A 15,836-nucleotide genomic window follows, 5' to 3' on the forward strand; every position below is an offset into this window, starting at 1 on the left:
AGTTTTTAAAATTTTATAGGTTCAGCCAGATCCTATACATGCTTATAATCAATTGTAAAAAATTGTTACTGCTTCTGATAAAAATAAAGGACGCTAGGTTGTACGGCGATTGTAAATATTATGGCCAAAAATGAATAATTTCATTTCAATGTACTTATAAGACAAAAAAAATCTTAAATATTGGCTTATTTTTCGTAGTTTGCATTACTGAATCTCCATCTTAAGTTTGATGTACCTGAACAGCCTTATATGAAGTGCAGGGCCGTTTATTTATTACAGATACTTTTTTCATTCCGGGCACAGTTAAGTTCATCTTGCTATGATAGAAGCATCAAGGCATAAAATCGCGTATCGTTAAGGTGTTGTGTAAAATAAAACCTTATTAAAATTGGTTTACTGTCTGTCTGGCACGCGTATATATATAGTATGCAACCCGGGACAGAAGCAGACACGAAGTTCAATGTAAATGGATCGTGCGTTTACGTATGTGCTTTCATATACTTAAATATGATATTAATTTCTTATAATTTCTATCAGTATGTAAATAATCAAAGCATCCTCCGTCTGACACTCGGTAATTTATTTTGGGAGAGAGCTAAATGCACCTTTATTTCACTATCCTAGACAGTAAACAAGCACTTTGCTTTCGCGATAAGTGAGTGAACTATGACTTTGCAACTGCATAATCGATGTTGACATTTACAGGTATAGAAGTTTCGAGATAAATAGCTGTCGGTGGAAATAAATATATTTGATATAAACTCTTCACTATTTACATTAGTCACGGTTTCTGTCTGACATAGACATCGTGTTATAAGTGCCAGACGTAGGTGCACTTTAAGAATATTTGTCCTACAAAGCTGTAATATTGGCAGTCCAGATATAGCACATAATCTAGCGTTGCCATTATTTCCTTATCTTTAGCGCGGTGCAAAATGTTTCCACTCCCCATTCCTTGGCTTGAAAACTTGTTATATCTGCGGGTGGTGGATTTCGAGTTCACTGGCCAAGCCAAACAGGATATTGGACGGCTAATGGAAAAGGACTGGGTAATCTGCTGATAATGAGAGAGTGCAGTTTTATAGGGGACAAAGTTGGAGGACTCCAGGAACGCGGATAGAGATTTTCTCTTGATTATTAAAGTTTGGCGGGAAACAAACCGGTTCATTGTCTGTTTTTGGTCGGCTTGATATTGGAAAGCTTCAAAAGCTACCGTTGGCTCTTGCCAGACGGATATGTGGGACTCTTACTTCCTTAAATTACATTTTTCTCTTTCCGCTCTAATTGTGGGACTCTCATATAGTGTCACGTCGCGGGCAGGATCAGAATTTATGCTGCACTCGTCATTCGTTCCTTCTTCCATCTGACTTCGTCCCGTCTAAGATTCTTATTAATGGCTGCGATCCATTTTTACACTTCATCCTTATCTCCTTAAGGTTGCACATACGCTCTATGATGTGTTCGGGTGAGAGGTGCTCCTCGGTTGTAGTTCTCTGAATCGAGTACCTCGGGCATTGAAATAAGGCGTGTTTTGCGAATTATCATGCACAAATCGATAGAGGTATGCTCGATAAACTCTGTGTTCGCTCAAAAGCTATGTTAAGGGGGTCATCCCGTGTGAAGGCCGTTTTTCTTTTCGCTTTTTTAGAAATTTTTTGTGAAGAGCTGGATAAAGGTACAAATATACGAATTTTTCACAACATATTTATTAATATCTTGAGCATGCGTAGTAATTTTTCCAATTTCCGTAGAAATATGTTCTGAATAAGTCTTGAAAATTCTAAAGAATTGCGTTGGATAGATTTTGGGCTGTGGTGGCAGCAGATTTTCAGCGTGCTGTTTCGAGAAAAACGCATTTATGGCATTTATGGCATTATGGCGATCTCACTTTGCCCATATATTCTACACTTTATCTAGATACAATCGAAGCCAGAAAAAAAATCGATTCCTCGGATTCGACACATGGGATGACCCCCTTAAGTCGAAACCTACTTCGCCATGGGGTCGCTCGCTCCATCTCTGAATATTTCATATGATTCTGTGGCCTTTTTCTTCCCACTTTAGCTCCCACTCAGCGATAGTTTCATTCCATGCGAAGTGCCAATCGGTGAGATAGGTTTGGCCATAAAGAGGTTGTTCTTTTCTCAAAAAAATATCGAAAAGATTTGTTATTTTTTTTTAATTTTTAAAATTTTTTACCCTTCATTATTTTTTTACATACATGGATATTTGATTGCTTCTTATTTATTCTTTTTTGATGGTATCATTTTTTTAATAGGCCTTATTTTCCTCATCTATTACTATTTTTCTTATTTTCAATTCCATTTTGTTGTTAGATTTAGTTACGATCTATTGAATTAGAAGGCATCCTCCATTTTTGTGGTCTGATGCATTCTATGTTCACCAAATTTCCAGAATGCATTGTAAGGGGTTAAATATATTGAATTCTCAAAGGATTCGACTTACTTTAGATTTATATGAGAAAACCATGTTTTATTTGTATTGATTTTTATATCAAAATTCTGGTAATTACATTATTTTGATCATAGATCCGTTATTATTTATCCCACTCACTTCATACCTCATTTTAAAGGCCTTGTTAAGCACTTTAAAGGAGCTTTAAATCAATTTCCAACAAAAGTTACTGATTTTGCGTTATTTGACCTAGAAAGTATTATTTTTTTAGACGTTACAAATTTACTTTTGACGAGCTATAACTGTGTCCATATTGTACCTACAATATGTTACCTAATATGTTTTATTTCTGCTTAATATCATTTCTACATCAATTTCATGGTTTTCGAGCTATTTGATAAAAACTGTTGAAAAGCATTCATTTTGTTATGAAAAAAGCATGTTTGAACATGAATAACTCGAAAACTACTACTTGTACGAAAAATATTCACTAAACACTTTTTGCTATATTATTTTGAAAAAAAATTAACATAGGGGGGGGCACACCCAAATTTCATATCAATCGGTCTTAACTGAAAGAGTTCGCAAGTCACACACAATTTTCGGCTTTAATGAATGGACTACACTTTTTGTGACTGAACGTTTTTATCAGCTAAAGCAGCTTACCTGAATGTGCAGTGTTAATTTTAACTGGTCATATCATGGTCATGAACTTCTCGTTTTATTCTTATGAAGACAATGCCTAATAATTATAAAAAAGTATCCAAGCAACAGCATATCTGTATATTTTCTTAGAGATTACACATCCATACAAATCATTTTCAAATTTTCATACCTATTCTTTGGGGCTTCGTAGACGGGGGTACGTGGTGCAAACATTACAAAGTTACCCAACATCATTGCATTACCTAACATCGCCGCCTTACCAAACGTCATCGCATTCCAAAAATGGTGATTATGTTAGCTAATCTTTTGTAATGTAATATCTTATTACAAAATATCACTAAACATCATCGTCCTTCGGCGGCGACAGTTGTCGAGTGGCGAGCTGATGCCGACGCCGAATGTTGCTATGACTGCCTATTCTTTTAGCAGGTTTTGGGCTAAAAAATGGTTTCAGGTTTATGTCAATATGGGGATGTAGATTACTGGCTGGATGTAATTGATTCGTAGTGTTATCATCTGGTAATGAATGGTGTATGGCGATGGTCTACGTGATATTTCCTAGTAGAAGTTACTCAAGCAACTGTCGAATGACGATGCCGACTATCGGTTGCAAATCTTCTCTCTGCTAGCTTTGGTGTGAAACGATGATTTCGAAATTTTATGAAATATACAAACTTTTAATTATGTAAGCAAAGATAACTTCTAAGTGAAGTAATATTCGTTCGCAAAATTTATGATTCTCTGTTCTTTGAATGCAAAAATATTGTACTATCTAATATCTTATGCATGAAAGATTCATTCATTCTCCATTTATAAGTATTTGGTGCTGCCATGCACTTTATGCTGTGAATGTAATAAATGCACTCTAGCGATAAGCAATATTTGATAATATCAATTGCCAAATGTTAATATTTGATGTTTATGATATAACATCAAGTGTGATGTCACCTTGTAGTACAACTTGTTTCAAAAATTGATATGATATCACATTACCTAATAAGGTGATATTTCGCGAACCTCTACTCTCTACCTAAACATTTAGTAGAGGTTAGCAAGTATAAGAAAAGGAGTCATAAGATTTAGGTGTTTTTTAGGGTTACATTCTTTCAAGTAATATTTTAGCAATGAGATCTAAAAACTTTAAAGAAAATGTGCACCAAGTACGAGAAAAGGACCGGAAAGTGGGTTTCGTGCAGATAAGTGGATACCTAAAAGCTTTTAGATTGAAAGGTGTCCGTATAGCTGAATGGTTGGCTATCATACGGAAGGTCGCGGTCCAAATCTTATTGGTGGCAAAAAAATAGAGAAAATGTCATATCATCCACTGCAACCATATATAACCCCTTAAGATATCGCTACATATTCGATAGTTTGTACCCATTCCCATTCGCGATCATTCCAACAAATTTCAGAAAGCTCCTTTTATCTAATATGTTGGATAATGAAAATACTTTTTCAAAAGTTTACAACTATCAATTAAACACATTCTAGCTAATTATAATTTCCTGTTGAATATAAATTGCTATCGCACACCGCTTTAGGAAGTTTAATTTTTACAGCATAAGGCGGCCGGCGGTGGATTACACACATATTGCAATAAATTTTACAAATAGAGAACAAATCCTTCCTGTTTGGTGCAGAATGAAGAAATTTATCTCTTTAATTATCCTTTAAATTATTGATTTCCTCGAATGGATACACACGTATTGGGGGCGAACTTCCTTACTGAAGCAAGTCTTACATGGCACATTTTCCATTCAAGAAATTAGCGATATCGGATATCATCTGGAATGGGGTGAAGTTCCTTTCCTTCGCCTTTCAAAATCCTATTCTTGCGTATATAATATACCTATATGGATGTATTGTTATTATAGGAACCATGCGTGTGCTATGAAATGGGCAAATTTCCGTCATGAACAGTTGTTTACACCCTGACAACCGGGGATGATTCTCGGTTGAGGTTAAGAGGGATACGAAAAGTAGACCTTTATGTGAGCAAAAACAATAGGAAAGTAAAAAGTGATTAGGTGGGTAATAAGAACTTTTGTGTACATCTCGCTTTGAATAATAGTGAAAAAGCATAGCCTTAGTTCCTGATTTTTGGAATAAAAGATAGCAAAGCATTCTTTGGGTAAAATCAATGGAATTGTGAACCGCGTTATTATAAGCTTCCGGGAAACTCTAAAAATATTACAAATTATGTATATGCTTCCTAATTTACATGACAATATACTAGTGCAACAGCACGGAAACTAATCTGCTCTTCCATAAATAATTTTGTGTTACAAATTCAATTTTAGTATTTTGTTAGAAGAAGAAAGATTTCCCATTCACATAGAGTCTACGTATGTATCTATATCTGCATATGAACGTCGTATTTTCATGTTAAGTATCCGCAGCGCAAGGTCAGTGAAACCTCTTGAACCATATTATTTTCACTCCATTTAGAAATGTAAATTTCCAAATAATTCATTGTGACTATGTATTTTTAGGATTGAATAAGCCGCAAATATATTATCGTTGCCTTTTTGGTCATGGTTACGCTAGTGGAAGGGCAAGTTTGCGTTTGGTTATTTTGATCAGTATAGTCTAAGATTTATGTCCCGAGGTTCACGGGGGAAAGAATCACTCAGACTCGTCAAAATACACCAAGTGTGATTGCGCCTGAAACGCTATCATCAGGGCAAAAATTATAATTATTATTGTGATTTCTGTCAAGTGAAGTATGTTTTCCCGAAGGCAAATCTGGAAACCATATAATTAACAAGCCACCTGATGTTTGCCTAGGAATCGTCCATCCTCAAGTAGGGGGCCAAAAATTCTTCGGAAGATTCTCCTCTTCTCGGCCAAGAATTCACAGTTTTTTTGCTGAGAACCCAGGTCTCTGAGGAATACATAAGGACTGGCAAGATCATTGTCATGTACAGTAAGAGCTTTGACCCTATGATGATACCTTTCGAACGAAACAGTTTTTGTAAGCCAGTAGTTGGGTGGACTTGAAGAGGATGGTGCCTCTCGCATTTACATCTGCATCAGGAATCACTTTCTCCAGGCCAGGCCAGGTTGAAAAGGACGTATGATAGGGCATCCTCTTGTCTTAGTCCGTTGTTGATGTTGAATGGTCTCAAGAGTGATTCTGCTGCTTTTATCTGGCCTCGCAGATTGGTCAGAGCCAGCTAGGGCAGTAGCAAATGCAATCCAAGAGGAGAGAAGCTATTTGATTTCATCACTTCAGCTGGTCTTATGACTGCAAACGTAGGGTGCGCCCCTACGTTCGTGGGACCGAGAAGAAGCGAAGTAATTGACCTAACAATCTGTACCCCAAAATTGTTAGGGTTGATTACACACTGGCGAGTGCTAGACGAGGTTTCACTGTCAGATCACCGATATCTAGAATTCAATCTGACTATTGCGGGCGAACAGTCTGCAGTACAAAGACGGAACCCTAGGAAAACGGATTGGGCAAAGTTCAATGAACTTCTTGGCAATAAAATACAGCTCCCTAGGCGACTAAGGACTCCTTTGGCCCTGGAAGATGAATTGAAAACTCTGAACTGCACACTTTTAGAGTGCTATAAAGAGGCTTGTCCTATTTCCCGAGGCCAAAGCGGTAAAACGGTTCCTTGGTGTATGCTTGCAAAAGTAACAAGAACGAAGACTGGTTAAATTTCAGGAATTCACAACGTGAATATAAGAGGCTCGTTAGGTGTTCGAAACGAGACTCCTTTAGAGCGTACTGTGAGGAACTGGAAGGCGAAAGAGAGACTTCAAGGCTGTGCAGAGTCCTCAAAAGGGATGAGTCGGCCAAGTTGGATTCTCTTAGAAAACCCGACGGCACTTTCACGAGTTCCAGATTGGTTTCAGTACAGACCCTCCTGGAAGTACACCACCCGGGATAACGGGTGTGAGAAGTGGTACGGGGAGAGTTGACGGTTCTTGCAACCCCTTCAACACGCAAGTGTTTCAACGGGAACTGGAACACTGCGAAAGCGGTCGTTACCCATGAAAAGGTGAGAGCTGCCATACTGTCCTTTGAACATTTCAAAGCACCTGGCATGGATGGCATCTATCCGGCAATGCTAAAGGAGGGTATAGAGCATTTAGAGCGACCTCTAAGAAATATTTTTCGAGGATGTCTTGCTCTGGGCTACGTGCCTTCTTCTTGGTAACAGGTTAAGGTAGTTTTCATACCGAAACCTGGGAAAGATGACTATTCTAATCCAAAGAAGTTCAGACAGATCAGCTTGACTTCATTCTTGCTGAAAGGTTTGGAGAGACTGGTGGAGCGTCACATTCATGGAAACGCACTTAGGTCACACCCACTTAGTGAAAACCAATATGCTTACCAACGTGGAAAGTCCTGTGAGTCTGCTCTTCATTCTTTGGTCACAAAGATAGAGGATGCAACTTTGAATGGTGAGTACGCGATGGGGGTGTTCGTGGACATTGAAGGGGCTTTTGACTGTACGCCTTTTCAAAAACTTTGTGATGCCGCCAGAGCGCATGGTCTTGATGATGCTTTAATTAAGTGGATCCATGCTATGCTAACGCAAAGATTGCTGTGCGCTGAGGTAGGGGTCGATCGCTACCTGACTACAGAAGCAACGAAGGGCGAAGGCGACTACTACTCCCCGAAAAATATCCTTAACAGCGGGAAAAACAAAATTGGATTGGTATGCCGGGTACGAATGGGGATAATCCCCACCAAGTGCTACAAGTGTCTGGATTATGGGCACACGTCAGCAACTTGCCAACAACGGATGTGGGGGGCACAGAGCATTGGAAGAGTTACTGGGAGGGCTGAATCCAGTTCTTACAATGCCCTCCGATTCTCGTGTCCCCATACATCTATTTGGTAGAAGATATGAAGTTACCCTGAAGCGTAGAGAGGACTGGGAAGACCCAGAGGAATGCGTGGCGGGATATACGGAAGTCTTCTACACCGATGGCTCAAAAACAGAAGAGGGTTCTGGAGCTGGAATCTACCTCTCGAATAAAAACGAGAAGTGGACTTTTCCTTTGGGCCAATATGTAACGGTTTTTCAAGCTGAAGTTTATGCGATCCTAAGGGTGGCAAACTGGGTGATTGACGAGCGGTTGAAAGGCAGGCGCATCGCAATCTGCAGTGACAGTCAAGCTGCATTGAGGACATTGAGCAATCCTTTGATCACCTCGAAAATCGTTCAGGAATGCAGAAACCGTTTGAACTCTATGTCTAGATTCAATACTGTGGAACTACTCTGGGTGCCTGGTCACTGTGGCATAGAGTAAAATAAAATCTCGGGAGCTTTAGCGAAAGAGGGGTCAATCTCCCCTATGCCGGGACCGGAGTCAGCAATTGAAGTATCAGTAGCATTGGCTAAGTCTGTTCTTAAAAACTGGGAACAAGCCTCCCATAATGACAGGTGGCAGAGCCTAAATGCTGCTCGACACACCAAACTTTTCCTGCCAGAACCGAACATTAATACGTACCGCAAAGTTTATCCTGTCGAAATCATTTGATTTAAAGATTTTGTATTTTAAACAATTTGAATAAATCACATCATTTTAACCACTTCTATTGACTCTTCCCATAGCAAGTTATGGCGAAAGTAACACCGAGACATATACTTAAGCTCTCGCGGGAGGAAAAACGCAAGTTCATAGATTCCTTCGACCAGATTTATTCAGATTGCGATGGTAATATTATTTTGATATGACGATTTGAAAAATATGCACATTATTTCTTATTTTAAACGAAGGAGTTCTTTGGACTCTAATGGACCCGATCAAAGACTCTGGTGCTGCTGTAAAACTACTTAAGAATGAAGGAAAGAAAATCACATTTGTCACAAACAATTCAATCAGATCTGAAAAGGGCTATCTAGAACAGTTCAAGCAAGCTGGAATCGAGACTGATATCGTAAGTATAAAACAAAATAGCGTAGGCAATAAACAGATCAATAAGGATCAAGTTGTGAATGAGGTATCTATACCTCATAACTGTTAAACCTAGAAGTAAAGGCAAGAAGCTAATTTTTTATCTATTAGGTTGTTGCAAATGAAATGGCCGTTTTTGTACAAAAATTTTAAACGACTGGAAAGGTTACAAAAATTTATTTATTTAATCAAAATAGGTACCAGTCGATTCAAAACACCTCTCCCAGCGAGATTCAAGAGCATTTATGCCAGTTTCATAAAAGTCTAATTTTCAGGGATTGATAAACTCATTGAAGGCAATTTTGATGACCTCTTCTTTCGTCAATTGTTATTTTGCCAAAAAATTATCCAAATGCTTAAAAAAGTGGTAGTCGGTTGGCGAAAGGTCCGGTGAATATGGTGGATGGGGCAGAGTCCCATACTGCAATTCGTTTAACTTTTGAACCGTTGTTCTGGAAACATGAGGTCGTGCATTGTCGTGAAGGAGTATCACACCATCTCTGTTGACCAATCTCGGCCGTTGAATACTCAACTTTTGGTGCATTTCCTCGAGTTGGGCACAGTTTTTCTGTGCATTTATCGTTTCTCTAGGTGCCAAGAAAGAACAGTGGATGACTCCAGCTGTAGACCACCAAACAGTCTCCATTACCTTCTTCGGATGGAGGCTCGGTTTCGACATGTGCTTCGGTGGCTCAACAGCATCTAGCCATTGTGCTAATCGGCGACGATTGTCGTATAATATCCACTTTTCATCACATGTCACTATTTTGTGACAAAATGGATCGCTTTTGTTGCAGGAGAGTAAAGAACTGCCAATTTCCATTCGAAGCGCCATGTTTTGCTCCGTAAGGGTATAGGAACCCATTTGTCGAGCTTTTCACCCCTCCAAGTTGTTGCAAGTGCCGGGAAACTGTCGAATAGTGTACGCCCAGTTTCCCTGCAATGTCTCTCACAGACTGACGTGTGTCGGATTCGACTAGCAAACGCAGCTGGTCCTTGCCAATCGATGGTCCTGGATGTCCACGTGGCCCACTTTGAAGGTTTACATCACCTGACCGGAATTTTTCAAACCAACGCCGTGTGGTTTGTTCGCTTACCGTATCAGCTCCAAATGCGCTGTTAATGTTTTTGGTCGCCTCCGCCGCTTTATGACCGAGTTTGCACTCATACAGACAAAGTATACGTTCTTGGCTCTTTTCCTTTCTATTCCCTGTTATCCCAAGAATGGTCAAAACTGAAATGACTCCTTGATTAAATGTAGGAGTATTTGTACTTCAATATTCAACACCAGCGGCGCCAACTGGTGGTGGTTTGATACACCAAAATCGCTATTAACTTCACTTGATTGCCAAAACGGTCATTTCATATGCAACAACCTAATACTATAAGGATTTTCATATGCTGTAAGAGGACGAAAACCATAAACTATATTAGATCCCTTTTTGCAGGATAATCTTGTGCATCCTCACAAGTCAATATTATTGTATCTGAAGAAAATAGAATTCAAAGGATTGATTTATGTCATAGGCATGACAAGATTAAAAACAATACTAAAAGAAGCTGGGTTCGAGGTCATCGATGGGGTGAGTCTGCTTTAGAGTATTATCCAAAAATTTTCAAATTAACTAGAAAACCTTTTTGATATTCACAGCCAAATGAACTGATTGAGGAAAACTTCGCAGTGCTCATGATGAAAATTTTCGAAAAGTATCCGGTTAAAGCTGTAGTTATAGACGTTGACTTCAATCTTTCTGCCTTAAAGCTGATGAAAGCTGACCAATTTCTGAGGAAAGACGACTGCATTCTAATTTCAGGAGCAACAGACATGACATTGCCTGTAGGAAAATTTGGGACTATTATGGGTAAGAAAATATTTCGGTAATTTGACTATCGGCACTAGGTTACATATTTTAACTACTTCCATTAATTGTTGTTGCATGGTGAGATGTTATTTGCGCCTCCCTTCTGTTTTTCCTTTTTTTCGCCTTTGATGTATCTGTTTCATCGTTGCAACTACCGCCGGTCACACTGCAGCTGATCTCAGCATGCTGCTTACCACGTTTTTCACTGTTAAACGGGACTCTAGCTCTACCTCGAGGTTTTTCCTTGAGCTTTCAAATCTTAGACAAGTGAATGAAGCCTGTTCCACATCTTTGACTGTACGTTTGAACATAGAACAGTCAGGTGATTTAACCACACTGAATGTATAGAGTTACTTTCCGTACCCGGTGTCTTCTTAAGAGTTGCTTGAAATTATACCTTGTCTCAAACGTTGACTTAGGTTCGGGGCAGGGTTGTGTGTCTACCGAACATTCTTCGCTTGGTACCATGCTGTTTGCCACATAGTCAATGGCCTCGTTAAAATATCTTCCCAGGATCATGCAATTACGCATCTCCCCTTATACGATGCGGTTCAGTAGGCTCAGCATGTTTGAAGTACGCTTGGCCGATACGTACATAGTTTGACGTGGGTAATTCAAACCTCATCATCTGCATAAAGCAGTGTATAGGAACGTTGGATGTCCCGTGTGATAGAGTTCATAATAAGGACAAGGAGAAATGTTGACAACCGTATTCGCGAAGTCGTTGAAATAACCTTGAATCAAGTCAGATTTATCAAGAACTGCGGAACTACTGACGCAATACACGTTGCCTGGTTACTCATGGAAAAACACTGTAAAAAGCATCGGCCTTTTTACATTGCATTTCTGGATCTAGAGAAAGCGTTTGACCGTGTGCCACACGGACTCATCTAGTATGCTCTACGACAATACTTAGTGCCAGAAGAATTCGTGCGCTGGGTTCAATTGCTCTACAATGATCCGAAAAGTAAGTGCGGCGTGTGTACAAAAACCGCTTTGCGCCTCTGTTGGTTTTCATCAAGCAAACGCCGTTTCACCACTCCTCTTTGTTCTTGTTATGGACACCGTCACACGGGACATCCAACGTCCAGCGCCCTATACACTGCTTTATACAGACGATGTTTTCCTAGCATCTAATAGGAAAAATGATCTAGAGCAACTTGTCCAAAAATGAAATGATCGCCTCATGCAACACGGTTTCAGATTGAATTTGAATAAAACTGAATTTTGACGAACGATCCATATGAAACAGGCGCAATCGCTATCAGCGGCAGTGATCTGCCCAGAACTGAGTGATTTAAGTACATCAGGTCAACGCTATCAGCCAATGGAGAACTGCCCTATCAAATTGCTTCACACATTAACGTAACCTGGATGAAGTGACGTTCCACAACGGGTGTTCCTTGTGATCGACGTATCAACCAACGTCTCAAATCCAAAATTTACCGCAATGTCGTCCGTCCTGTCGCCCTCTATTGTTTTGAGTGTTGGCTGACTATAAAAGACAATGAACGGTGTCTTGCGGTAATGGAGATAAGTTGTTGCGTTGGACTAGTGGCGTGACGAGTCTTGATCACACCGACCGTGGAAAAACTGCGAGAGAGGCGTCTTCGATGGTATGGTCACGTAATTCGCGCTAACGAGAATTGACTTGCCAAAGATTGGTCTGAACGTTGAAGTCGATGATAAACGACCAAAAGGCAGGCCGAAAAAACGGTGGCTTGATACGCTGGATGGGGACTTAAAAGCCTCGAGATTGTATTCACGAAATCATCTTCATCATCAACGGCACAATAACCGGTATCTGGTCTAGGCCTAGCTTGATAAGGAACTCCAGACCCCCCGGTTTTGTCCGAGGTCCACCAATTCGATATCCCTAAAAGCTGTCTTGACCTACGCCATCTCCATCTCAGGCAGGGTCTGCCTCGTCTTCTTTTTCTATCATAGATATTACCCTTATAAACTTTCCGGGCTGGATCATCCTCAACCATAGGGATTTTATCCACAACCAGACGGTCGTGGTATCGCTCATAGATTTCGTCGTTATGTAGGCTACGAAATCGTTACTATTTAATGCGCAATAGGCTAGTGCGTTGCTCATGCTGATTTGTCGGCGGTTTGATTCGCAAGACGGCAATCAACGGCCGATGTTGAGGTGAGATCGTTCCCTAGGGAATGGCTTTGCAGTCAGTGACGGTGGTGAAAAGTCGGCGTCTTATAAGAATATAGTCGACTTGCGTTTTACTCTCCCTACTATAAAATGTAGGAAGATGAGACAATCGTTTTATGAACCATTTATTCACAAGTACAAGGTCGTGAGCGTCTGCTAAATTGACTATACGCTTGCCACCCTCATTACGTGCTGTCTGCCTTTTCACCCACATGACCATAATGGTGGCCTGTAATGGTGATATAGCCATCAGCATGCACGTTGCAGGTCGTTGCATCCAGAAGTTGCCAGACGTCATCTTTCTCGGCATCAGTTTGACCTGTCTGTAGTGCGAATGCGGTGAAGAACTGAATAGTGCGATCAGATGATATAATGGTGAGCTTTATCAGTCGGTCATCTCGGAAACCCTCTGAGATGATAATGCCTACACGGTTATGAGTGTGTGGGCTTAAGGGGGGTTTTTGAGCCAATTTCGAAAGGTTGGTAATATACTATTAGTAAGTTTATTTGAGCAGATATGGGTGGTCAAAGGGTAGTATAGGTCCAGGGGCGAAACGTGGATTGGTACCCACGATGGAGCATAAAACCTGGGAAATGCCTGCTGAACCAACACCAACAGCTCTACTACCAAACCCTATCTCCACCTCCACGTGGTGACCGCTGGGAGCTCTTTCTTGACGAAAAGCTGCAGACGGAGTAGGATGAAGGCGAGTCTCCCGCGCCTAAAAACGGGACAAATTGTACCAACTGGTCCTCCAGGTTGGGGGTTGGGTAGGGCTGACAACCCTACACGGAAAACAACTTGTTACGAAGCCACAACAGGAGCCTCGGATAGGACGGATTTTAAAACGACGGACCCGACAACGACAAAGGAACAACGATTTGCGCATTTTCTCATGGAACGTGCGCTCCCTGTACAGAGATGAAGCTGATAAGCAGCTAGCCGATACCCTGTCCCAATATAGGGCTGATGTAACAGCGTTGCAAGAGATGCGATGGACAGGGACCGGTTTCCTGGAGAAGAGCCACTACACCATATATTATAGCGGCCATCCAGTAAACCATGTGCTCGGAGTAGGTTTCTTAGTCAGCCAAAAAATGAAACCTGCTGTTATCGGTTTTAAAAACATAAGTGAACGGCTATGCACTCTGCGCTTGCGAGGCAAGTTTAGAAATATAAGCCTCATAAACGTTCACGTCCCTACAGAGGAGACTGCAGAGTCGGAGAAGGATACCTTCTCCGAGGCAGTAGAAAGAACCCTCGAAGCCTGTCCCAGATATGATATCAAAATCATACTTGGGGATTTTAACAGCCGAGTAGGGAAGGAGCCCGTATTCAGGCGATACGTTGGCTCCCATAGTTTACACGAAAAAACAAATGATAACGGACTGCGGACTATTCAATTAGCAGGGTCACACGAAATGGTTATTGGAAGTACCTGGTTTGCGCGGAAAGCGGTCCACAAACATACGTGGGCCTCTCCAGACGGGACTACTTTCAACCAAATTGACCACGTGTTGATCGAACGCCGCCACCTCTCAGCCTTGATGAATGTCAGAACATATAGGGGGGCTAATATAGACTCGGATCACTATCTCGTTGGCATGGTGCTCCGAGCTCGAATAACAATACCACCTAGAATCCCCTCTGACAATCAGGTGAGAGTGAACACTGAAGCCATCCACAACACAACCCTCCGCGACACCTATAAGAGGGAAATGGATGCCGCAATAACCGCAGTCAACAGAGGACCTGGAGATGAAGCATCAACTAATGATCTTCACAACCACCTGAAGAACGTTATCATGGATACGGCCACAAATATACTTGGCCCCAGCCGCAAAAGGAGTCGGAACGACTGGTTTGACGATGAATGTAAGCTAGCAACGGAACGGAAGGATGCCGCATACCGAGTAATGTTGCATTCTCAAAGAACGCGGGCACGCGAAGAGACTTATCACGAACTCCGTCGAGCGGAGAAGCGACTTCACACACGGAAAAAGGAAGCCTGGGAGAACCAACAAGTCTGTGAACTAGAAAAGTGCAGGAAGCAACCGCACCAGGCGCGGAAGTTTTACCAACAAGTGAGCAGGATGAAGCCTTATTCACCTCGATGTTCATCCTGCCGAGACAAAGAGGGAAATCTGATTTCCGACAGAATGGGCATATTAGAGCGATGGGTTGAGTACTTTGATGAGCTACTGAACAACCAGAACATCGGCGAGTTGGAGGTCCCGCCAACTGAAGACGACGGACAAATACTGCCACCACCAAGTTTAGGAGAAACAGTCCGTGCAATTCATCGGCTAAAAAATCGTAAGTCGCCAGGAGCCGATGGAATTACAGCCGAATTGGTTAAATATGGAGGCGACCAGTTACACCAAGTGGTTCACCAACTTGTGCTCAAGGTATGGGACAGCGAATCAATGCCTGACGATTGGCAGCGAGGCATAATCTGTGTCATACATAAAAAGGAGATATCACACAGTGCAGCAATTATAGAGGTATCACGTTGCTGAGTACCATCTATAAGATATTCTCCACTATCTTGCTAGGCCGGATAGCCCCATACGCCCAGAACATCATTGGCCCATACCAAAGAGGCTTCACTCCAGGCAAATCAGCAACAGATCAGATTTTCTCTCTGCGGCAAGGAATGGAAAAACTGTTGGAATATGGACAACAGTTGCACCATCTGTTCATCGACTTTAAAGCCGCCTATGATAGCATAGCCAGGGTAAAACTGTACACGGCCATGAGAGAATTCGGTATCCCGACGAAATTAATAAGACTGACTAGGCTG

At 41.3% G+C, this 15,836-nt stretch overlaps 1 protein-coding gene across 1 annotated transcript in view; it reads left to right on the top strand.

Moving 5' to 3' along the window:
* The window catches only part of LOC119657098, a 65,464-nt gene that overhangs the window by 6,494 nt on the left and 43,134 nt on the right, over nt 1-15,836 (top strand). Inside the window, exons 2-5 of the mRNA XM_038063854.1 lie at nt 8,658-8,760; nt 8,823-8,983; nt 10,449-10,583; nt 10,652-10,862. Coding sequence (XP_037919782.1) covers nt 8,658-8,760; nt 8,823-8,983; nt 10,449-10,583; nt 10,652-10,862 — 610 coding nt within the window. The remainder of the gene's footprint in view (nt 1-8,657; nt 8,761-8,822; nt 8,984-10,448; nt 10,584-10,651; nt 10,863-15,836) is intronic.

This window comes from Hermetia illucens, chromosome 5 (genome assembly GCF_905115235.1).
Source record: "Hermetia illucens chromosome 5, iHerIll2.2.curated.20191125, whole genome shotgun sequence".
Classification (NCBI taxonomy): domain Eukaryota; kingdom Metazoa; phylum Arthropoda; class Insecta; order Diptera; family Stratiomyidae; genus Hermetia; species Hermetia illucens.